Source organism: Thamnophis sirtalis, unplaced genomic scaffold, assembly GCF_051295495.1.
Source record: "Thamnophis sirtalis isolate CommonGarterSnake01/CBP01778 unplaced genomic scaffold, rThaSir2_p1.2 scaffold_4, whole genome shotgun sequence".
Lineage (NCBI taxonomy): Eukaryota > Metazoa > Chordata > Lepidosauria > Squamata > Natricidae > Thamnophis > Thamnophis sirtalis.
This window is the reverse complement of record NW_028261384.1, coordinates 60193231-60216844: the sequence shown is the minus strand read 5'-3', so window position 1 is coordinate 60216844 and position 23614 is coordinate 60193231. Positions and strand designations below refer to the sequence as shown.

The following is a 23614-nucleotide window of genomic DNA, read 5'->3' as shown; positions in this document are numbered from 1 at the left end:
ATGTTCATATTCTTTTTTGGTGACTAGACTATCAATTGTCAGCTGACAGCATTTTGAGAAAAGGGTAATGATTTAAAAATACTAATGTTTATCATCTGAATACTTTAGAAGGCAAGTCTGAAGTTATGGGTGCATTTTACATTTTGTACAGCTGCTCCTTTTAAGCAGTTTGTTGGCTTTAGCCTTTTTAGCTGATAGACAATATTGCAAGCTATTCTGTTTAGACATCTGGGGTTACACAATCTCCTTCTAGGCGACTGAGATGCTACAATTTTGATTTTGTGCTTTCCACAGACCTCAATTTTCAACGTAGTTACAGTTACCCAATTAGTAAATATAATGAAGAGATTATTAATGTTTTAAACAAAAATTATAAGCTAAAGGTTTCTACATGAGATTTAAAAGATTATGCTTTCTTAAGAATGGATGTTTGTTTATTATTTATTTGAAAACATTTACATATTAAATACTGCCTAATCTAATCTTTATTTTTATGACTAAAAGGTCTGGAATATGGTTATTAAAGAATTGTGTAGTTTTAATTTTTAACTCTGCATACAATCTAATTTTTTTTGTTTGTTTTCCAAGATGCATCCTATACTAAAAGCCTTTTTTTGTGGTTCTATCAGTGGAACATGCTCCACCCTGCTCTTCCAGCCTCTTGACTTACTTAAAACTAGGCTGCAGACTGTGCAGCCAACTATCAGTGGGCAAGTATTTCAAATACTTATTGAAGATTTTTCTGCTGTTGGCCTTAAAGCTCTGGGCTAAAATCAAGTGATTAAGTGATGGGAAAGAATGAAACTGATATACTAATGAGACAGGCAAAGTATAGTCCTAGGTTTTACAATTTTACAAGTGAAAACATCCATATTGGGGTTTTATTGAATAAAAGATATCCATTAGGAGTCCTGGTGGTGCAATAGTTAGAATGCTGTATTGCAGGCTAACTGCCAATGGTTAGGAGTTCAATCCTTACTGGCTCAAGGTTGACTAAGCCTTTCATCTTTCCGAATTTGGTAAAATGAGGACTCAGATTGTTGGGGACAAAATGCTGACTCTGTAAACTGATTAGAGAATACTGTAAAGCACTATGAAATGGTATATAAGTCTAAGTGCTATTGTTATTTTTTATAGGAAAAGTTGGTGTTAACGCCTTGCCTGAGTACAGGCTGACTTTATTGATGAATCTCAACTTAATTGTGCAAAGAGAAAAACATTCAGCTAGCACATCTGAATCACTCCAAAATTCAGGAAGATAGTTTCTCTACATGGTTGCTTGTAGTGGTAAACAGCAAAATTTTGCATTTTTCTCTAATGGTAGTTTTGGGAATCAATAGATTAAAAACTGGAATGTTAGGCACGTGTATGCATTTACATGCACCTAAATAACTTCACGGAAAAGTGTCTTGGTCTCAAGTGGATCTTTGGCAATGCTGGATAGGAATTAGATTGTGGTCTCAACGCATATAGAAGTTACTGGGTTTAAGAACAGCTTGTATACACTATCACCTATTTTGGTAGTGAATGTTTCTGAACTGGGAACTTTCAGTCTCATAATTAGAGCCAGTACATTTGCTTGTATTTAGTGGGATAGGGAGGCTGTTATTCAGAATGTCCCTGGTGGAGAAGCTGCAATAAATGGTTGTTGAGCTTTACCTGTTTCTAATATTTAATATATTTCCCCCCCCCAGATCAGGTCGTATTAAGATGGTAGCTCTACTCTTCAAACTTGCTCGTACAGAAAGTATATTTGGACTGTGGAAAGGTGTTTCTCCAGTGAGTTGTCTCTAATAAGTGGTATGACCTTTTGGGTTTGAATTGGATTTGTTGGAGTGAGCTTATTTTGAGTTTGAATCCATAAGAAACCTTAATCCTTGCCACTAAAAGCCAGTGGCAACCAATTCAGGAATAAATTTATCCAACAGTGGCTCAAAACAATATTTCATTGAGCATTGTTGAGACAAGTGATACAGTGGCTATAGAACTTTCAAAATGAAATTTGGAAGTCTGAAAGTGAATGCTCTAGTGACATAGAGATCCAAGTAAACTATATGTGATTAGAGTAAACCATTATGAGAGCTAAGTTCTTTTGTACCAAAACAATGGCCTGGGTTCCTACCACTACAATCTAACCAAATTCTACACACTGAGTGAATATGGCCACAGAGTGTTTCAGCTGTTTCTCACAAATATAAATTACTGGTTATTTGGATTACATGGAAGTGTAATTCATTGGGCATTAGTACCTATTTAATCACAGAATATGGAAACACCTCTCTCTGTTGATTAGATTGGTTTCCAATGCTGCTTTACTTGATCATACATATTGTTAAAAGAGTTGATTAGTATTTTCCTTTCCAAAGGTGCAGTGACAATTTCCCCTCACTCATGACCTCTGCGGTTCCTTTAGTTTGATTAAAGGCATTTTGACAAAAGTGCTTACACATGGATGCCCTGGTTTCTGAAGAATGAAACTTGAAATTTAGATATAGGTACTGACTAGAGCTAAAGACCATGGAAGTTCAAATCTCCACTTCACTTTTGAAGCTGACAAAATGACTTTAGACAAGTTGCAAAGTTGTCCATTGTCCATCCTATCCTACTTCATGCAACTTTGTTGAGTTTCTTGTATGAAATGCAACATTATTAAATCGGGAAAAATAGATTGTCCTCACTCCTTTTGAAATAAAAATTAAAAATTGTCAATCAACATCCTTAGATTTGTCTCTTTGCATGATTCTCTCTCTCTCTCTCTCTCTCTCTCTCTCTCTCTCTCTCTCTCTCTCTCTCTCTCTCTCTCTCTCTCTCTGTGTGTGTGTGTGTGTGTACTGCTTGCCATCACTTTGCAGTCCTTTGCACGCTGCATTCCAGGAGTTGGGATTTACTTCAGCACCTTATATATGATAAAACATCATTTTTTGTGGGAACATTCTCCTACTGCCTTGGAATTGGTTCTTTTGGGTGCAACTTCACGAACTGTAGCTGTTATTTGTATGTTACCCATCACAGTAGTGAAAACACGATATGAGGTGAGGAATTATTTTCTTTTTTATTGGAAAATTTTATTTACTGTATATATTTCTAATTTTATGTTACTTCACTCTTTCCAACTCTAAGTAACTTATAGCAACAACTAAAAAAATCACCATAGAATAAACTTAATAATAAGAGAAATAGTCTGGAATATTAATGGCATGATTTTTTAACATCTGTGATATAAATCATTCTAACAACAATAAATTGCTTCCATATCGATATCACTAGCTTACAATGACTCCAATATTGTTTGCAATTTAGAACTTTTTTCTGCTCCATATGTATTTTAAGTTTTGGCAGAAGTTAGCATGTGCTTATGTAGTAGGATATTCACTTTGATAATTACATTTGATTTACAGAGTGGAAAATACAGCTATGAAAGTGTGTATGGAGCCCTGAGAAATATCTATCAGTCAGAGGGGGTCTGTGGTTTGTTTAGGGGCCTGTCAGCAACACTTCTTCGTGATGCACCTTTTTCTGGCATCTATCTGATGTTCTACACACAGACCCAGAAGCTTGCATCATATGGTAAGTGAACAGGTTCTATGGGTCCTTTTGTAGAAATAGTTTCCATATGAGATTTTGTGGCAAGAAATCTATTACATCTTTATATTTAAAATGTCCTTTTGTATGTCATTTGTTATATAAAATCAGTACCTTGTAATTGTTCTTATCTTTGAAATTGCCTAATGAAATATTCTTGAGTCCCTATATGTTACGTCTCTCTTTGGTGTTCTAAATCATAACCTTTGTTTTTGCAGCATAATGATTCTGGATCCATGAATCTTTTAGCCATTGGGAAGAATGAATGGCTTAGTATAAAGAATGTAAAAATTAACCATGTGTTTCAGTTTGAATGCTTAGACATAATTCTGACACAATGCTATGGTTGAAAAAAGGAGGTACCTGTATTTCCTTTGACTCTAATATTGATCTGTATGTTCAAACAATATTAGAAGTTTTGTAACACTGTTACTTTTAAGGAATGTAGAATTAATAATGTGAATTTAAACCAAGTTGTCATATAATTTTCTGGAATTTGATTTGTTTCTTATTTGTATACCTATTATAGCTGATGAATTTAAGAGAAAAGATGCTGAAAGATTTTTTTAAAAATCTTAACTACATAAATAGAAGTGAAGCAAACATGATATACTGTATTTTTCAGAATAGAAATCCCCCCCCCCCAAAGGATGAAAGTCTGGGTGTGTCTTATACACTGAATACAGCATTTTTGGCCTACCAAAACCCCACCCTCTTTACAACAATGGACGTGCAGAGGGTTTGGGAGGCTTGCAATGTGCTTCTGGGGGCTGGGGAGGGCAAAATCAAGCAGAAAATGGAGCGGGTTTTGCTCACCCCCCCCTTTTTGCAGAAAATTGGCCATTTTTTGCTCATTTGGGGGGGGCAGCCCCAAGGAGCACTCTACAAGCCTCCCAAAGTTCTTTTTTGCAGAGGGTTTGGGAGGCCTGCAGAACGTAAAAACTTTTTTAAAAAAAATTGCCTCTTCAAAATCATGTTGCGTCATACTCCAGTGCGTCTTATGGTCCGAAAAATACAGTATTCACATGTTTGCAGTAGTTTTGCCATTTTCAAAACATTGAATACTTTGCTAAGATCATCTTAATTTTGGAATGCAGTATCACAAATTCATGCAATCAGATTTTTCAGGGCCTTCAGAAATCCATCTCCACTTCATTTTCCAATTATGCTCCTTTTCAGTTTGAATTTTTGAGGTTTTAAAATATTGACTTTAGATTAGTTCTTACCTATAATGTGACATATAAGGTTTGGTTGTTCTACTTATTCTTTGCAGCAATTACTTGTAAAATAACTTTGTGGGTTTGCTTGCTGTTTTCCAGGCCAACTAGATACAACAGTTGTACCACTTATGAACTTTGGTTGTGGAACTGTGGCTGGAATTCTGGCCTCATTAGCTACTCAGCCTGCTGATGTCATCAAAACACACATGCAGCTCTCATCTGAAAAATACCTTCAGACTGGCCAGACTATTGCCTTAATATTCAGGGTAAGGCTAAATGCATTAAGTAGTTAACAGTATTTTGGCTCTTAAATTATCAGCAGCAAAATATTTGTTAATTAAAAGAAACTGATATCTGATTTCATTTTCATCATGTTTCTGAAAAAGTATTCCTAAATTAATTTCAGCAGGATTTTTCAATGATTTGATATATATGCAAACAGCATAAGAAGGGCTAATTTAATCTAGCATTCTGTTCCTGTAGTGGCAGACCAGATGTCTCTTGGCACAATGAAGTTGTGAATACTACAGCTTAGTCTAATTACCTCCATTAATTCATAATTAGCATTCTGAAGCAGTTGGTTCCTGTTCTATTGTGGAGTTGTTATTGCTTTTGATACAATTTTGTCCAGAAAGGGAGGAACCCTTCAAGGAGACTGATTATCACCATGAATGCCATTGTATTTATTCCTCTCTGTACAATATTGAAATACTCAGGGCATGACTATCAAACATCAAAAACATCTGCCAGGCCATTCCATCTCCTCTACACAGATGATCTGAAGCTTTATGGAAAAATATCTGAAATAGAATCATTGTTTTTTATATATGTATGTGTGTGTATATATATATATATATATATATATATATATATATATATATATATATATATATATATATATATATATATATATATATATATATATATATATATATATATATATATATATATATATATATATATATATATTATGTTTTTCATTCTATACAATCACATATTTACTGTGCTTAATCAGGGCATATAACATTGAATAATAAACACGGCCCTCACTTATATAGAAAATGCCCCCTACAATACAAACCCAATATACCACCTTGGCCCACCATACACCCTCTTTCAACCCCCTCCAACTTTCATTCTTCCTTCTCACACACCCCTCTACGCCTACTTCCCCTCCCCTTCTTTCTAACCCTAACCCTATCACTCCCTCTAATCCATTCCCTCCCTCCCTTCTCCTCCTCCTCTCTCTCACCCTCTCCACCCTCCTTCTTCTTTCACTCGACTCTTTCCTTCGGTATATTTCTATTACCTTCCAGTATATTCGGTTTGTTCTGTTTTCGCACTAACATTAAAAAGCCACAGTATACAAATGCAATCATGGAATTTAACACATATTGTATTTCCCCCCTCCCCCCTCCCCCTAAATCCCCACCTCCCTTCCCTCCCCCCGACTTCCCAAAGACCATACGTGGTATAACTTTTGGACAATCACAGTCTAAAATATCTCTACATTGAGCTCAGCTTCTTACTGTTACCCAAATTTTAAACAATTTAAATTGTTACTGATACTAAGCATAAGCTATCTGAAGTTTCTTAGTCCCATATTTACTTTTTATGTAATCAATCCATTTTTCCCAGTCTCGTTTATATCTCTCATTTGAATGTTCTTTGAGATATGCTGAAATTTTGGCCATTTCGGCTAAGTTCATAACTTTCGAAGTCCATTCTTTTTTCTTTTTTTTTTATATAAATTTTATTATGTTTTCATTCTATACAATCACATATTCACTGTGCTTAATCAGGGCATATAACATTGAATATAGAAAATGCCCTCTACAATACAAACCCAGTATACCACCTTGACCCGCCATACACCCTCTTTCAACCCCCTCCAACTTTCATTCTTCCTTCTCACACACCCCTCTACGCCTACTTCCCCTCCCCTTCTTTTAACCTTGACCCTATCACACCCTCTCCATTCCCTCCCTCCCTTCTCCTCCTCCTCTCTCTCACCCTCTCCACCCTCCTTCTTCTTTCACTTGACTCTTTCCTTCGGTATCTATTACCTTCCAGTATATTCGGTTTGTTCTATTTTCGCACTAACATTGAAAAGCCACAGTATACAAATACAATCATGGAATTTAACACATATTGTATTTCCCCCCTCCCCCCTCCCCCTAAATCCCCACCTCCCTTCCCTCCCCCCGACTTCCCAAAGACCATACGTGGTATAACTTTTGAACAATCACAGTCTAAAATATCTCTACATTGAACTCAGCTTCTTACTGTTACCCAAATTTTAAACAATTTAAATTATTACTGATACTAAGCATAAGCTATCTGGAGTTTCTTAGTCCCATATTTACTTTTTATGTAATCAATCCATTTTTTCCAGTCTCGTTTATATCTCTCGTTTGAATGTTCTTTGAGATATGCAGAGATTTTGGCCATTTCGGCTAAGTTCATAACTTTCAAAGTCCATTCTTGAATTGTAGGTAAATCTTTCTTCTTCCAATACTGCGCCACCAAGAGTCTTGCTGCCGTTATTAAGTACAGAATCAAATTAGTCTCTAGTGCTGTAAAGTCAATACATATACCCAGTAAAAACAACTGGGGGGTGAATTTTATCCTTCTTTTGAAGATGTTTTGCAGGATCCACCATATTTTTATCCAGAATGCCTTGACATTACGACATGTCCACCATATATGAAAATATGTAGCATCAAAAGAACCACATCTCCAACATTTAGGTTGAACATTTGGATACATAGAGGCAAGCTTTTTAGGATCTAGGTGCCATCTATAAAACATCTTATAAAAATTTTCTCTCAAGTTTTGTGCTTGTGTAAATTTCACATTTCTTACCCAGATTCTTTCCCATGTTTCAAGCATTATTGGTTCCTCAATATTCTGAGCCCATTTTATCATACAATCCTTAATCAGTTCCGTTTCAGAATCCATCTGTATTAGTACATTATATATCCTCTTTATATGCATTGAGCTTTAATCTCTTATTTGTTTAAACAAATTATCCTCAACTTTTACAAAGCCAATTTTTTGATCTGTTTTCCACCTAGCCTGTAGTTGACCATACTGAAACCACGTTTGAACTACCTTCTCTTCTTTAAGTACCTCTAAAGATTTTAGTTGCAACACCCCTCTTTCTGAAATAAGAAGTTGTCTATAGGTGGTTCTATCGTGTTTTTGTTCTACGTTCATATTTTCAATTGCATGTCTAGGAATTGCCCACATGGGCAATTTATCATTTAATTTATGTTGATATTTTTTCCAAACCCGCAATAAAGCATTTCTTAAGATATGATTTTTAAATTTCTTATCCATTTTTTTGTTAAATAACAGGTAAGCATGCCAACCATATAACAAGTCATATCCCTCGATATTCAAAATTCTGTCATTAGTTAAATGAGTCCAGTCACTAATTGCAGATAATGCCACTGCATCGTAGTATAATTTTAAGTTAGATAATTTCAATCCTCCTCTTTCACGTGCATCTTGCATTATTTTCATCTTTACCCTCGGCTTCTTTCCTGCCCACACAAATTTGTTGATACCCTTCTGCCATTCTGAAAGATTCGCATCTCTTTTAAGTATTGGTAACATTTGAAAAAGAAATAAAAATTTTGGTAAAATGTTCATTTTTACTGCCGCTATTCTACCCATCAAGGACAAATGCAGTTTCTCCCACCTTTTCAACTCCAACTGTATACTATGCCAAAGTGATTCATAATTATGCTTATATAATTTCCCATTTGAGATTAAAATATTAACTCCAAGATATTTAACTTTTTTAACTACCTCTTAGCATCGCCCCCAGTTCTTCCTTCTGTTTGATAGTCATATTTATAGCTAATATTTTGGTTTTTCCTAGATTTATTTTAAATCCCGAGACTTGACCATATTGATTGATCGTGTTCAATAAGACCCTACTAGATTCCTGCGGTTGTTCCAATATTATGACCAGATCATCCGCAAATGCGCGGACTCTGTATTCTTGCTGTCTAATCTTAATCCCTTTTAGACCGCCCAAGCCCCGTATCTTATTCAACAGTATTTCCAAAGTTATAATAAACAATAATGGGGACAGAGGACAGCCCTGTCTTGTACCTTTTTCAATTTGGAAGGAGTCTGTCAGACTTCCATTGACAATGATCTGGGCTGTTTGCTGCTGATATATTGCCCCAATTGACCGTAAAAAGCCATCTCCTATCTGCATTTTTTGCAGTGTCTTCAGCAGGAATTGCCAATTAACTCGATCAAAGGCTTTCTCCGCATCCAAAAATATGAATGCGGCCGGGATTTGATTGTTCTTTCCCAGGTATTCTAAAGCATTAATAATTAATCTAACGTTGTTCTTCATCTGTCTGCCCTGTATAAAACCAGTTTGATCGGTATGTATCAATTGTTGAATTACCACCATTAGCCTATTTGCTAATATTTTAGTAAATATTTTATAATCTACATTGAGTAATGAAATAGGTCTATAATTTTTTGGCTGGGTAAGGTCTTGGTCTTCTTTGGGTATCAACGATATGAACGCAGTCTTCCACGAAGGGGGCACTTTCCCTCCCGATTGAATTTTATTGAATAGTTCTCTGAGGGGTTCTACCATTTCTAACTGTAAATTTTTATAATAAACAGCTGTTAAACCATCTGTGCCTGGTGCTTTCCCTAACTTTAATTGTTTAATTGCCTGCAGAATTTCCCCAGAGGTTATTGGTTGATTCAGCTTATGCCTATGTTCTTCTCTAACTAGGGGGATTTTCTCTTTATCTAGGTATTTGTCTATGTCTACGTCCTTAATTTTATCCCCTTTATACAACTCTGTAAAAAATTCCCGAAATACCTTTTGGATCTCTTCCTGTTGAAACACTTCCTTCCCTCTGTAGCACAATTTGGATACATTTCGAGCTTTCCTTTTTTTTCTAATCTGATAAGCCAACCACCTACCGGGTTTATTTGCGTTGCAGAAAGTATTATGTTTAGCATATAATAAACTGGTGGCTACCTGGTCAGAGATCAGCATATCAAACTGAGATTTTAGTATAGAAATTGTTTCCTTAATCTTTGTATCTTCTGGATTCAATGTTAATTCTGACTCTTTCCCTTTAATTTCCTCTTCCAATTCTTTTCGTTTTTGCCCTTGTTTGTGTCTATGTATTTTGTTTATATTCATTAATACTCCTCTCATATACGCTTTGCTTGCATCCCATACATATTCCATAGATGTACCCTTATTCATATTAAGAACAAAATATTCCGATAGCAATTTTTTACAGTCATTAACATACTTTTCATATCTAAATAAGTTTTCATTCAACCTCCAGGACCTTCTTGCCTGGGCTACCCTTCCCAATTCCATCCAGACTGGATTATGATCTGAAAGAACTCTCGCCATAATCTTTGTCTTCTTCACCCTGCAAAGTAAATCATTTGTAATTAGTATAAAATCAATCCTTGAAAGAGATTGATGTCTGTTGGAAAAAAAGGTAAAGTCATATTCTTCTGCATGCCTCTCGCGCCAAGCGTCTCGCAATTCAAAGTCGTCCAGCATGTCAAAAAAGGGTTTGGGTAGCTTAGCTCGGAATTTGGTGTTCGGGCGAGATGTCTTCTTATCTTTTTTGGTGTCGATCACGCCATTCCAGTCACCCAATATTATACAAGACTCAAAGCCCCACTGTACTAATTTAGCATGGAGATTTCTATAAAATCCATCTTGTTGATTAGGAGCATAAATTCCCAAAAGTAACGTCTTTTTCCCTTCTAAGATTAAATCTAATGCAATGTATCTTCCAAAGGGATCTGCTTCAATTAGCTCAGCTTTAATGTCTTTTCTTAAGTATACTACTATGCCGTTTTTCTTTTCCATGGCTGAGGTCGCAAAATGTTGGCCCAGTTTGGGGTTAAACAAATATTTTTGATCGGTTGATTTGATATGAGTTTCTTGCAAACAAATTATGTCATTCTTAAACTGTTTGAGATAATGAAATATTTTCTTTCTTTTCTGTGGAGAGTTCAGTCCATTAACATTCCATGTCAAAATCTTAGTTGTCATTTTTGGTTGCCTGAAGCTTTTTTAGAGCCTCCCGCAAGGCCTGTCTCACCTTTGGTTTGGCTCCTCCCACAGCTTCTGAGCTTGTTGCTGTAGCTCCTTGATCAATGGCCAACGATTGTTGAGATTGTTGCATAGTAGCTTGTTTATCCGTTTGTCTGGTGGTCATACGGTTGGGTCTTTTTTCCTTGACTCCTTGCCCTTCCGGGAGAGGGAGATGATACATTTTATCTGATGGTTGTGTGGTTTGCTGTTTATCTTGTTCGTCTCGTGGTTTTTCACCATATCCCGAAGATTCAGGGTATCCCATCTTCAGAATCTTATGATAGAAATCACGAGCTTTCCATACAGAACTGAGACGATATCTTTGTTTGTCCATTGTAACTATAATACCGAATGGGGCATCCCATCTGTACTGTATCTGACGCTTTCTGAGCTCTTCCACCAGAAAAGCATAATCTCTTCTGGCTCTTAGCATTTGAGGTGGTATTTCTTTCAAAACAATCAGATCCTGTCCACCAATTTGAAGCTTAGTATTATAGGACTCTTGTAATATCATATTTCTAGATTCTCTTGTAACAAAGTATATTACCACATCTCGGGGGAGTTGCCTTTGTTTTGCTGCCCACGAGTTAACACGAAAAGTCTTGTCAATCTGCCAATCAAAATTGGATCCCGGTTTTCCCACCAGACGGTCAAAAGCTTCAGAAAACATTTGCTTTAAGTTCTCCTGCTTTTCTTCACGCAGCCCCCTCACTCTTAATGCAAGCTCCATCTGCTTATACTGTATCATAATAATTTGTTTTTCAGCATTATCAATTTTTTGTTCCACCACTTCAGTTTTGGATATCAGGTTAGTTTTAGCTTCATTGAGAATTTCTAAATTATCTTCCATTCCAGAAATATATTCTGTGATCACATTCACAATTCCCATCATATCATCATTCATTAGTGACCCTAGTATCGAATTTGTCATATAGAACTTCCATCTCGTTCTTTATTTCATCTTTGAACTCTCTAAGCATTTCTAGATTCTGTTCTCTGGATTCTCTAAACATTTCTAAGTTCTGTTCTCTGGATTCTTTGAACATTTCCAAGAAAAATTCTTTTGTTGTTACGTCTCCCCTAGGGGGCATAGAGGGTGGGGGCTGCAACTTTGTACCAGGTATGGGAGACGTTTTAGGAGGTAATTTCACGGAGGTTGATTTGGATGCCATTATATTTTGGTTTTAATTATTTATTCTAAATTGCTAATCCACTATGCTGTTTGGAGAAAAAGAAATTCCTCCCCCCCCCCTTTTTTTTTTACAAAGGGTTTTACGGAGGGTTTCAAAAGAGAAAGTCCGTTTGGAATGTTTGGAATGTCTCTATATCAACAACAAAGAGTCTTTGAAGGCTTCGAGGGAGTAGGTCTAATTAAATTATAAAAAGTTCTTCCTTTGATTCTGTACCAGGAAGCCGGAGATAACAAATGCAAAAGCTGTAAGCGCCATTTTGAAGACAATTAAACAAAAGAGATTTTTATAACATTGAAGCTGGTATTTCAGATAGAGAAAAATTTTAAAGTTCACAAGTTTGGTCTTTGCTCGTATTGATTTTCAATAGTCTGTTTTCTAAAGATTATCCTAAGGGGGTTCCTGTCTTGTGCTGTAGATAACAGCTGAGAAGTTCGTGTCGGAGTTGAATGACTCAGCTTTGGGTTGATCCTCCCCCTCCGTTCACAGCCCAAAAAGAAACAAACTGTGAACTTCAAAGAAGATTCTTACCAGCTGAGATTCCTCACTGCTTTTTTCTTGTCTGAAAAAAGAGTTATCTTCTTGATATTGAGTAGATAACGAACCAGAACTCTGGGGGCAGCTCGGTTAAGCTGCCAACGGCGACAGGCCCCTCCCCGGAAGCCCGAAATAGAATCATTGTTCATCAATACCCAAATATGCAGCCAAAATATTGCAATGGAGTTTGGACTGGATAGAGGTGCGTCTCTCCTATCCACTCACTCACAACAAGAAAAATAGTGAAAAATTAAAGGAATTAAGATACCCTATGGAAAATAGCATCAGGGTCTGGATGAAGGAGACAACATCATGCTGATATATCAAGCATACTGAAATCAAGATGAAAGTTAGTAGTGAATACATCAGAAAGGTCCAAACTCAGTGGAGGAAATACTATCAAGTGATTGGCACCTGCACAATTCCACTCAAGCAGAACTAGAAGCCCTGGAAAGGAAGACCAGAAAAATAATGACAATGAATCATGCCCTTTATCTGCCAGTGATTTGACAATCTCTACTTAACCATGGAGCATAGGCAGGCATAGAATATTGCAAATATAGCTGATAGTGAAAGGAAGAAAAAAAAGGGGGCATAGGTAGAATGTATAAAGGACAGTGAAGAAGATACACTGAAGCTAATATACTATGAAGGCTTATTGGTCATTAACAGGCACAGTGAGATAAACCACATTTATATACCATTCAAAAGAGACAATGAAAAGCTAAAAAAATATTGGGATTTTTTAGATTTAGATTTAGATTTTATTAACATTTGTAGGCCGTCCTTTTCCCTGAGGGGACTCAGGGCGGCTCACATAAAATCAGGGGGGGGGGGAAATACAACAATGACATAGACACATATAATAAAAGTAATAAGCAACATACATTCATCATTCGGGAGGGGCAACTATCCTTGTCCCCAGGCCTGACGGGCTAGCCAGTTCTTCAAGGCTGTGCGGAAGGCCTGGACGGTGGTGAGGGTACGAATCTCCACGGGGAGTTCGTTCCAAAGGGTCGGGGCTACCACTGAGAAGGCCCTCCTCCTTGTAGTTGCCAGCCGGCATTGGCTGGCCGATGGAATACGGAGGAGGCCCAATCGGTGAGATCTAATTGGTCGCAGGGAGGTAATTGGCAGGAGGCGGTCTCTCAAGTATCCAGATCCACTACCATGCAGGGCTTTATGGGTGACTAATAGCACCTTGAAGCGCATCCGGAGATCGACAGGTAGCCAGCGCAGCTCGCGGAGGATAGGTGTTATGTGGGTGAACCGAGGTGCACCCACAATCGCTCGCGCGGCCGCATTCTGTACTAGCTGAAGTCGCCGGATGCTCTTCAAGGGCAGCCCCATGTAGAGCACATTGCAGTATTCCAGCCTAGAGGTCACAAGGGCCCGAGTGACTGTTGTGAGTGCCTCCCGGTTCAGGTAGGGTCGCAACTGGCGCACCAGGCGAACCTGGGCGAATGCCCCCCTAGTCACAGCCGTCAGGTGGTGGTCAAACGATAGCTGTGGATCTAGGAGGACTCCCAAGTTGCGAACCCTCTCTGAGGGGTATAAAATTTGACCCCCCAGCCTGAGTGATGGAATATTGGTCAAATCTTTGGGAGGGAAACACAACAGCCACTCGGTCTTTTCTGGGTTGAGCACAAGCTTGTTAACCCTCATCCAGTCCATAACGGCCTCAAGGCCTCGGTTCATCACGTCTGCCGCTTCATTGAGATGGCACGGGGCGGACAGATACAACTGGGTATCGTCCGCATATTGATGGTATCTAATCCCGTGCCTACGGATGATCTCTCCCAGCGGTTTCATGTAGATGTTGAATAGTAGGGGGGATAAGACCGAGCCCTGAGGCACCCCATATGTTAGGGGCCTAGGGGACGATCTCTGCCCCCCCACTAACACCGACTGCGACCTGTCCGAGAGGTAGGAGGAGAACCACCGCAACACGGTGCCTCCCACTCCCACCTCCCGCAGTCGTCGCAGAAGGATACCATGGTCGATGGTATCGAAAGCCGCTGAGAGGTCAAGGAGAACCAGGATGGAGGAGTATCCTCCATCTCTGGCTCTCCAGAGATCATCAGTCAATGCGACCAAAGCGGTTTCCGTGCTGTAACCGGGTCTGAAGCCTGACTGGAAGGGGTCGAGATAGTTAGCTTCCTCCAAGGACCGTTGGAGCTGAAAGGCCACCACCTTCTCAACAGCCTTCCCAAGGAAGGGAAGGTTGGAGACTGGGCGATAGTTATTAAGAACAGCTGGATCCAAGGATGGCTTTTTTAGGAGGGGTCTCACCACCGCCGCTTTCAGTGCGGCGGGGAAGTTCCCCTCCCGAAGAGAGGCGGTCACAACCGCCTGGATCCAGCCTCGTGTCACCTCACTGCTGTTAGTAACCAGCCATGAGGGACACGGGTCCAGTACGCAGGTGGAGGCACTTACAGCCCTCATGGCCTTGTCCACATCCCCGGGGGTAACATCCTGAAACTCAACCCAGAGATGTTCTACCTGATCCTCTTGTGCCTCGGCTGGAACTGCGGGGATGGAGTCCAAGTCCGACCGAAACCGAGCAATTTTGTCCGCTAAGAATTGGGCATAATCCTCAGCTCTGCCCTGCAAGGGTTCCCCCGCTTCCCTTTTATTTAATAGGGAGCGGGTTATCTTAAACAGGGCGGCTGGGCGGGACTCAGCGGACGCAACCAAGGTGGCTATATGAGATCTTTTCGCTGCCCTAAGTGCCCTGGTGTATTCCTTGGTGCAGGTGGTTACCATTGCTCGGTTCGATTCGGACTTATCGGACCTCCATCGGTGCTCTAGGCATCTCCTCCGGCGCTTCATCTCCCGGAGTTCCTCGGTGAACCAAGGAGGTCTCCGGGATCCGCCGCCTCGGAGGGGCCGTAGTGGCGCAATCCGGTCGAGGGCCTCCAATGCTGCCGAGTGCCAAGCAGCAACCAGAGTCTCTACCGGACTGTGGGCGAAAGTATCAGGAATGACTCCAAGCTCTGTCTGGAACCTTAACGGTTCCATAAGTCGCCTGGGGCGGAACCACCTGGTCGGTTCCTCCTCCCTACAGTGGGGGTTTGGTCTCCGGAAGTCGAGCCTCAGTATGCAGTGGTCTGACTACGACAGGGGTATGATGTCGTTACCCCTCAGACCAAGGTCACAAATCCACTGCTCCGAGAGGAATACGAGGTCGAGCATGTGACCCGCCGAATGGGTTGGGCCCCGAATTACTTGGGTCAAGCCCATGGCTGTCATGGAAGCCATGAACTCCTGCGCCCCATCAGAGTTTTCACCAAGCGAAGGCAAATTAAAGTCCCCCAGGACCATCAACCTAGGGAACTCAATTGCCAGCTCGGCTACCGACTCGAGGAGCGAGGGGAGGGCTGCTGCAACGCTGTTGGGAGGCAGGTACGTTAACAGCAAGCCCACTTGACCCTTGAGGTCCAACTTTATCAGCAGAGACTCACACCCGACAAGCTCCGGAGCAGGGACCCTACGAGGAACTAACGACTCCCGGATAACAACGGCCACACCCCCACCCCTTCCTGGGCTCTCGGCTGGTGCAGCACCTGAAATCCTTCTGGGCACAGCTCTACAAGGGGGACTCCTCCCTCTGGGCCCAGCCAGGTCTCAGTAATACATGCCAGGTCTGCCCTCTCGTCTAAAATTAAGTCCCGGACGAGAGGAGCTTTATGTACCACAGACCTGGCATTTAGCGACAGCAGCCTGAGCCCAGGATCCTGACTACTTGCGCCATCTGGTCTCGGAGTGGGACTCATAGGGCCGGAAGGAGGGATCTCTGTGATGTAGCGAACCCTCCTTCCCCGGTAATGGCCTGCCATAAAGTCCCCGCCATATCTGCCCCTCCCTGTTACGACCGTAATACCCCGACCCTCTCCCGTGTCTCTGGTCCCCTCAACCACCCCCATGGCCCCCGCATCTCCCGGCAGGTCCTCCGAATCATACATACCCATACACTCCCCCAAACAGTCCCCACGTAAGAGTTAAAACACAGAAATTTACAACAATATGATAGTAAAAGTGGGCCATTCATTCAATCACAACCAATCCCATACACTCATCATACTATTTTAAAAAATTGCGCAGTTAGATGTGTAACAATGTGAAAAGGGGGGGGAGAGGTACTCCGTTTCTCTCCCCTCCTATGTCCTGGGGAGACGTCCTTGGCCGCCAGATCAAAAGTGGATGATATATAAGGCGGCCATATGCAGGCAGGGCAAGATGTAGAAAGTAGAAAGTCCAGTGATTCATAGATGGCAGCCTTAACAATGAGTAAGTGCCCCAATCCAGGGGGCCAAAGTTCGGAACTAGCCTGAGCCACTTTAGCAGAGGAGGGGGGAAGTGCTGATGTTTTTGGAGCCCAGTCTCTGCCACCGTGGTCGCCATCCCCCATTACTCTCACACCAACTCAGCCACAATCCTACTCCCCTAGTGGCTAGAGCGGGAGGCAAAGGGCAATGTCCAGAGAAGGCCGCAGTGACACAGGGCTCAGTTCAGGGGGTTTAGAGGGTCGTCCTCTTCCCCACCCTAGCAAGCACACCAGTCAGTCGAAATGGCCAGGTCTTTCCTAAAGCCGTAGGGGCAGATAACGAATAGCAGGGTGAGCAAGATAGAACCAAGGGGGGGGGCGTCTGAGGCGGCAACAAACACAGCCAAAGCTTAAGGTCTCAATAAAGCTTCCGACGCTTCCTTCTTTAAAGGAGAAGTTGATTAAAGTTAAAACCCTCCAGGCTCACCAGTCACTAGGGCTCGTCAGGGCTCACCAGTCCTTCAGCGCGAACAAGTTCAAGCAGGCTGGCTAGGGAAGAGGCGTCCGAGATGTAAAAGTGCTGCGGATCAGCTGTTTGAAATCGCCATCTTTCCCTCCACGCTTTCCCTCCAGTTTCAACTACTGCTGTTCTGCTGCTCAGGAGACGGCTGCCAAGATGAACAACGAAGTCTTATCTCATCAGGGGGCTCACTAGGTCGGACGGGCAGCACCAGGGACATCCAGGCGTGCAGGATGGTAAAGAGAAAAAACGCTGACCGTCAGCGTCAGCGTTGCCGTCCTTGCGCAGCCGGGTGGTTGAAGGCTGCACAGTGTTGCGGGGCTAAAACAAACCTCCGAAGTGTTAGCCCCCAGCTATCTGGAATTCCTCAGACCCCTGCAGATCTTTAGCTCTCCCAGGGGCCCTTTCCAAAAGTTTTTTGCGGTCTGTTTGGAAGGCTTCCCAGCGCTCCTTCGCCAAGTTTGAACAGAGCGAAAGAGCCCGGTCGCCATTCCAAACCCGCGCATGCGCAGTTCATGCAGAGACATTAAATGGCCTACAAAAAAGACCAAATGAAGAATAGAAAAGAGGCATGGCAAGGCAAAATATTACATGGCCAGTACAATAAAAGTGTGTGTGTGTGTGTGTGTGTGTGTGTGTGTGTGTGTGTGTGTGTGTGTGTGTGTGTATCTGTCAGGATTGAATTGTGAAGTCCTTGGTGCTTTCTGAGATCAATTATTTTAATGCAGATGTTTCATTATCAGGCAAACATCTTCAGTGCTAGAAGGGAATGGGGTTTGTTCTCCATTTATTTATATTATCTTGCTGTATTTGTTGCATACAGTATTTTTCGCCATCAGTGTTGATGGGAGGTGCTGTTTTCTCCTTGGTTGTTCCTTAATTAGACTATTCACTGCTTGATTGTTTGTCTGAGTTTGTAATTTCTGAGGCAGATGGACTACAAACACCAGCAGCACATAGTAGCAATAATTGTGCATTGTAATTTTGGCAAGAAATACCATTTTCTATAAGCAAGAACTAATGGAACCACAAAAATGGACAAAGTAATAGAAAATGAAGAAGCTGGAACTTTAGAATTCAAACAGAAAAGCATCTGCCAAACAGCAGCCCAGACTTAACAATTTTGATAAGAAACACAAAAAAAGTCTGGATAGTGGACATGGCAATACAAAGAGACAGCAGAATGAAATACAAAACAACAACAACAACAAAAAAGCGGAGAAGGGGAAGAAGGCGGGGCTTAGCAGTGAGAAGATGGAGTTTCAGGCTACTCCTGAAATTCCTCTATACCGAAGGATTTTTGGACAGGTTCTTTGAACTCTAGCTGTCCCAGAGACGACAGTGAAGGTGAGGAGAGACCCAGGACCTCAGAGACACCCGCAAGTCTCTGGGGGGGGGGGGTATTAACTCCTCGTGCCAATTCCTTTCTGGATTAGCTGCGTGCTAACTGAAACTGCAGGTTGCCCCTAAGAATGGTAGAAGTGATGTCATCTGGTAAGCTGATTTTATTATCCAAGAGAGACTGTCCGCGTTAGAAGCTTAAGCTAACTGAAACCAAAGAATAGGAAAATTTAGCGGCGAATTGGTTTTTTTTAATGGATTTATGGCTGGTGGCTACTTTACTTCTTAAATGCTTCAAGAAACTCCTCGACATCCTCCCCCCTCTGACTCTCCCTAAGTGGATCGTAAAATTTATTTTCTACTAATTAGCCCGTCACGATTCGACATTTTTATTACTTTATTACTTGGCTCTGTTTACGATCAGATAAGATTGCACAGCCTGCAAGAGACTAAGAAAAGTGCTTCGAAGTCTGTGGGAAAAAAAAGAGCTTGCAATTTTTAACTGCGACACATCATGGCGTCTCAAAACACCTCTAAGATTTCATTTCAGATTCTTTTTTCCGCATGTAGAGAGCTTTTTGATTCTTATCAGAGGCTGGAAAGAAAATTGGATCATCTGATTTTAAAATATGAAGTAAAAACTGAGATCGTTGAATGTTTAAATGTCCCTGAAATACAAATGGAAAATGTGAGAAATGGTGTCTGGTCTATCTCAGAGGAAGAAAGGAGGGGGGGAGCTATAAAGAAGACTCATTTAAAGAGACAGAGTGCAGGAGGAATGGAAAATCCACCCTTGAGAATTAAAGTTAATTTGGAAAATTAACCCGGGACAACATTATTATTTCATCATTGACATTCAGAGTCCAAAGGTGCGAAGATATCTTTGTCTGGATTTGCTTATGAAAACATTTGGTAAATTTATCCAACGCGTGGCAATTGGTTTGAGAAGATTTTGCTATTGGAGAGACACCGACTGACAGATGGAAGAACGCAATTTAAAATTAGCTAAATCTGATTACCTTAATGTGTAATAGATATAGCTGAACAATGACTGATATGGATAGTAATATATATAATTTGGAACTGGCTGATAGATTGAAGAATACAATTGAAAACTAGCTAAACCTAATTGCTCTTTTTTGTAACAGATATAGTTGAATAATAATTGATATTGATAGTAATGTATATAATGTGGAGTTGATATGATAACTAACAATTGGATATGAGAAAACATTTTTAGATTATACATAAAGAGTATTAACTACAATAATTATCACTATTAAAAAAACTAAATAAAATACATACAATCAAATGTTAATCAATACTGGGAAAATGTTATGATATATGATATAATTAAATATTATGGATGTTCAGCTAAAATAGGACATGAGGATTTGATGATAATAGAGGATTTTACAAATAAGTAAATGAATTGTCAGCATGTGTTATGGATTAATTCTTTGGCATAGTTAAGGATGAAGGATGTTTAAATAACCATAGGTAATTAAAACTGGAGGTATAATGATGTTGATATGGTAAATATTCGAGTTAAGATATTTGAATTAATATGAGTTAATGGAAGAGAAGCACCAAAGCATGTTGTAACCAGTTGATATACTTCTTTTTTTTATATAATAGACACCTGTGTTTTGTTTTGTTTTCCTGCCTTGTCTCTTGTCGTTTTTGTCTTTTTTTGTATTATTTTTTTTTTATTTTAATTTTAATTTTTCATTTGTCCTTTTTTTTTTTTTTTAATTTTCCCACTGGTGTGGGCAGGTACTGTTCAAGATTATTACTTTTATTAATATTTCTAAATAATAATTGCAGTTAAATGAAAATGGATATATAATAATGCTTGAGTTAATATGAGTTATGTTGGTTGACTGTGGAGGAGATGTACCAAAACTTATCTGTAATTGATTGACACATTTTCTACAGATGTAAAGAAAGATGCTGTACCTGTTTTAAATTTAAATTAAAAAACATTTATTAAAATAAAAATAACAAAAAAGCGGAGAAAACCACAAAATACAAAGATCTGCTGTAAGTCTTCCTCTCCTAGACTAAGAAAGTGAAGACTTTTGAAATGGAGTATTTCAAAAGGAACCTTTTATTAAGTAGAATGGAAACCATTAAGTTCAAAACAACGTCTGAATTCCCTTAGGCAATGCAAGTAGAATTAAAGCAGTAGAGACCCCTCCCATTAGTTAGAATGCAGATTTTAGCCAAAACACAAGTGTGAAGATGTTTCCTTTACCAACTGCCCTGAGAACCAAATAAACATACATTCCCGTGGCTATCTTCCATTAAAGTGAATCATCCCACATGGCCATCATAAACATTCCCCAAAAAGGTGAGGCACTTTGGTGCCAGGAAACCAGTTGTAAAATATCAGTTGTCACAGGCACTGCTAATAAATCGACTCCAAGGCCCCCCTCCTCCCAACTGGATGGCAGAATCACTTTTAGGGATAAGTAGAATAACCATTGGCAAAAGAAAGCAAAAATAGTACCAATAGTAATTGCACTTAAGTGCAAACCCAAAAAACTAGAGCACCATTTGGTTATAGTGTCAGGTGTGCCTCATTCAGTATCCAAGAAAGAAAACCCCCAACTCCATTTGAATAGAGATAAAGGAACTTTTACTGGACATGAAATAAAAACAAGTGAAGCAAGATCTGAAGCAAAAAAGCACGAACATGTACATATCAAATTTTTACCTAGAGCCCTCCTCCCCCAATTACCCCAACCCAATGCCCAATCTGCAATTCCCAAAGGTGTCCTGTAGGATGTATCTTCAAGTGGCCTCATTCAGCTGGTATGCAGAGATGGTTGACCTTGACCAACCCTTACCCCAACCCAATGCCCAATCTGCAGTTCCCAAAGGTGTCCTGTAGGATGTATCTTCAAGTGGCCTCATTCAGCTGGTATGCAGAAATGGTTGACCTTGACCAACCCCAACGAGCCATCAGCATGCGCAGAAGATGGTGAGAACAAAACTCCCTTCATGATACCTCCTCCAGCCCCTAGCAATCCCCCCCCAAATACCAGGAGCCCCCACCCTCCCCGTTACTATGGCAGACGATAGCAAGCAAGCAAAGTAGATGCTGACATTCGACCCTCCTGCAGAAAGGACATCATCCCTGGAGAAAAAGATAAAACAAACAACAATAATAACAAATATATACATCACAATTAGGGTTTATCAGGGTACCTGGAATGGAACTTTTGCAAGAGTTTGGGAGCTCTGACATCAGACTTATTCACCCACTCAGCATGGGATAGAGGGAAATGTTTCCAGGCCATTAAGTACCCCTATTTTTCCTGGAATCCAGGATCTCCTTAACCTCAAAATGTTGTTCCCCTTCAATGAGGTAGACAGGTGTGGGTTCCTTCTCCTCCTGGCCTGGAGAGAGGAAATCAGCAACTTCCATGCTTTTCAGGACTGTTTCACGGCGCTTTCCTTGCTGCTTGTCAGGTTTCTTCCCTCCAGCCGAAGGTGGTTTTGGGCCCAACCTAGAGTAGCAGTCAGCAGCTCAATGCCCCTCCTTTCCACATCGGAAACACACCATTGTTCTGGACTTGGTTGCTGTCCCCCCTTTTCCTGCTCTTGGTGCCTCTTTCGGGGTGGGGGGTTGTTCCAGCTGCTGCCTCCACGGTATCGATTTCTGGCTAAGTCAATTCCCACATCAGCAGCCAGCTCATACCAATGTTGCAGGTCATGGGGGGGGGGCTGTTCACACAGCTCTGGTACACATCTTCGTTAAGGCCATCCATGTAGCTGTCCATCAATGCCTCCCGGGACCATCCCCGCATGTGCACAGACAGCTTGAGAAAATCCTGAGTATACTCTGCCACAGACCTCCGTCCCTGGGTTAAAGTTTTTATCCTAGTTCTTGCCTTCCAATTTGCGAGGTGATCATCAAAGTGTGCCCTCAGGGCCATCATAAACACGTAATCTCTCAGCTGGGGGAAATCATCATTATGTAGAGCCACCATCCAGTCAGCTGCTTTGCCCTCCACTGCCATAGTAACACTTCTCACTTTGGCAACCTCTGATGGGAAATTCTCTCCATACTCTTGCATGTAATTCCAAACTTGAACCAAAAAAGATCCCAGTGCTTTGGGATCTCCTCCGTACTTCACTCCAAGAGGAGGAATCTTTGAAATTTGACACCTTCATGGGGCTACCCCCACCCCCCTTGGGGGAGCTTGAATTGTTGCTGCTGCGGAGGCCGCTGGAACTCCTTCGACTTGCCTGGTTCCTGGAGCAGCTCCCAGGGCCGTTTCGGGGTTAGCCAGGGTGTCTGCTTTGCCTACTCAGCTGTTCCAATCTCTCTGTTGGTGTGACTTTTGCGCATATGGCGATTCCCCCAAGCTCTTGTAAAAGTTGTAAAGCATGAATCATCATGAGATCTTTTTCGGCTTCCTGCCAGGCAGCCTCTGGTCTCCAGAGCCAGGTGGTTGTAACTTCCACTAGCATCTCAGGATCATTCATCTGTCCTACTCCCAGCGACCATCTGGGTCAGACCGATTTTTCTTCCAGATTCACTTCAGCCATCCATTCTGTTTCCAAGGGAGGAGAGAATCTAACACGCCACCCCACCCATATCCTCTTGGTTGCTGCAGGGGTTAGACATGTTGATGCACCCACCCACCCCAGTAGCTTTTAACTCTGGGATGGGTGTGAAGTGAGATCTTGCTTAATGTCAGGTGTGCCTCATTCAGTATCCAAGAAAGAAAAAACCCCAACTCCATTTGAATAGAGATAAAGGTACTTTTACTGGACATGAAATGAAAACAACAAAAGTGAAGCAAAATCTGAAGCAAAAAAGCACGAACA

General features: G+C 40.9%; 2 protein-coding genes across 4 annotated transcripts in view; one reads left to right on the top strand and one right to left on the bottom strand.

Annotated features, from left to right (window-relative positions):
* Positions 1 to 23614, top strand: part of SLC25A38 (solute carrier family 25 member 38) — a 34926-nt gene that overhangs the window by 8730 nt on the left and 2582 nt on the right. For 2 of the 3 annotated variants that reach the window (XM_014062850.2, XM_087713001.1), the window contains exons 2-6: positions 589 to 710; positions 1695 to 1779; positions 2853 to 3032; positions 3399 to 3567; positions 4902 to 5068. In XM_014062850.2, coding sequence (XP_013918325.1) covers positions 589 to 710; positions 1695 to 1779; positions 2853 to 3032; positions 3399 to 3567; positions 4902 to 5068 — 723 coding nt within the window. The remainder of the gene's footprint in view (positions 1 to 588; positions 711 to 1694; positions 1780 to 2852; positions 3033 to 3398; positions 3568 to 4901; positions 5069 to 23614) is intronic. The other variant, XM_014062851.2, reaches the window with a different exon arrangement.
* LOC148045874 (uncharacterized) lies at positions 13482 to 22857 on the bottom strand. Its single transcript, XM_087712154.1, has 4 exons — positions 22479 to 22857; positions 22085 to 22177; positions 14319 to 15598; positions 13482 to 14084 (listed from the first exon to the last, which is right to left on the bottom strand). Exons 1-4 carry the CDS (start codon positions 22855 to 22857, stop codon positions 13554 to 13556), a joined length of 2283 nt encoding a protein of 760 aa, XP_087568280.1. The 3' UTR covers positions 13482 to 13553.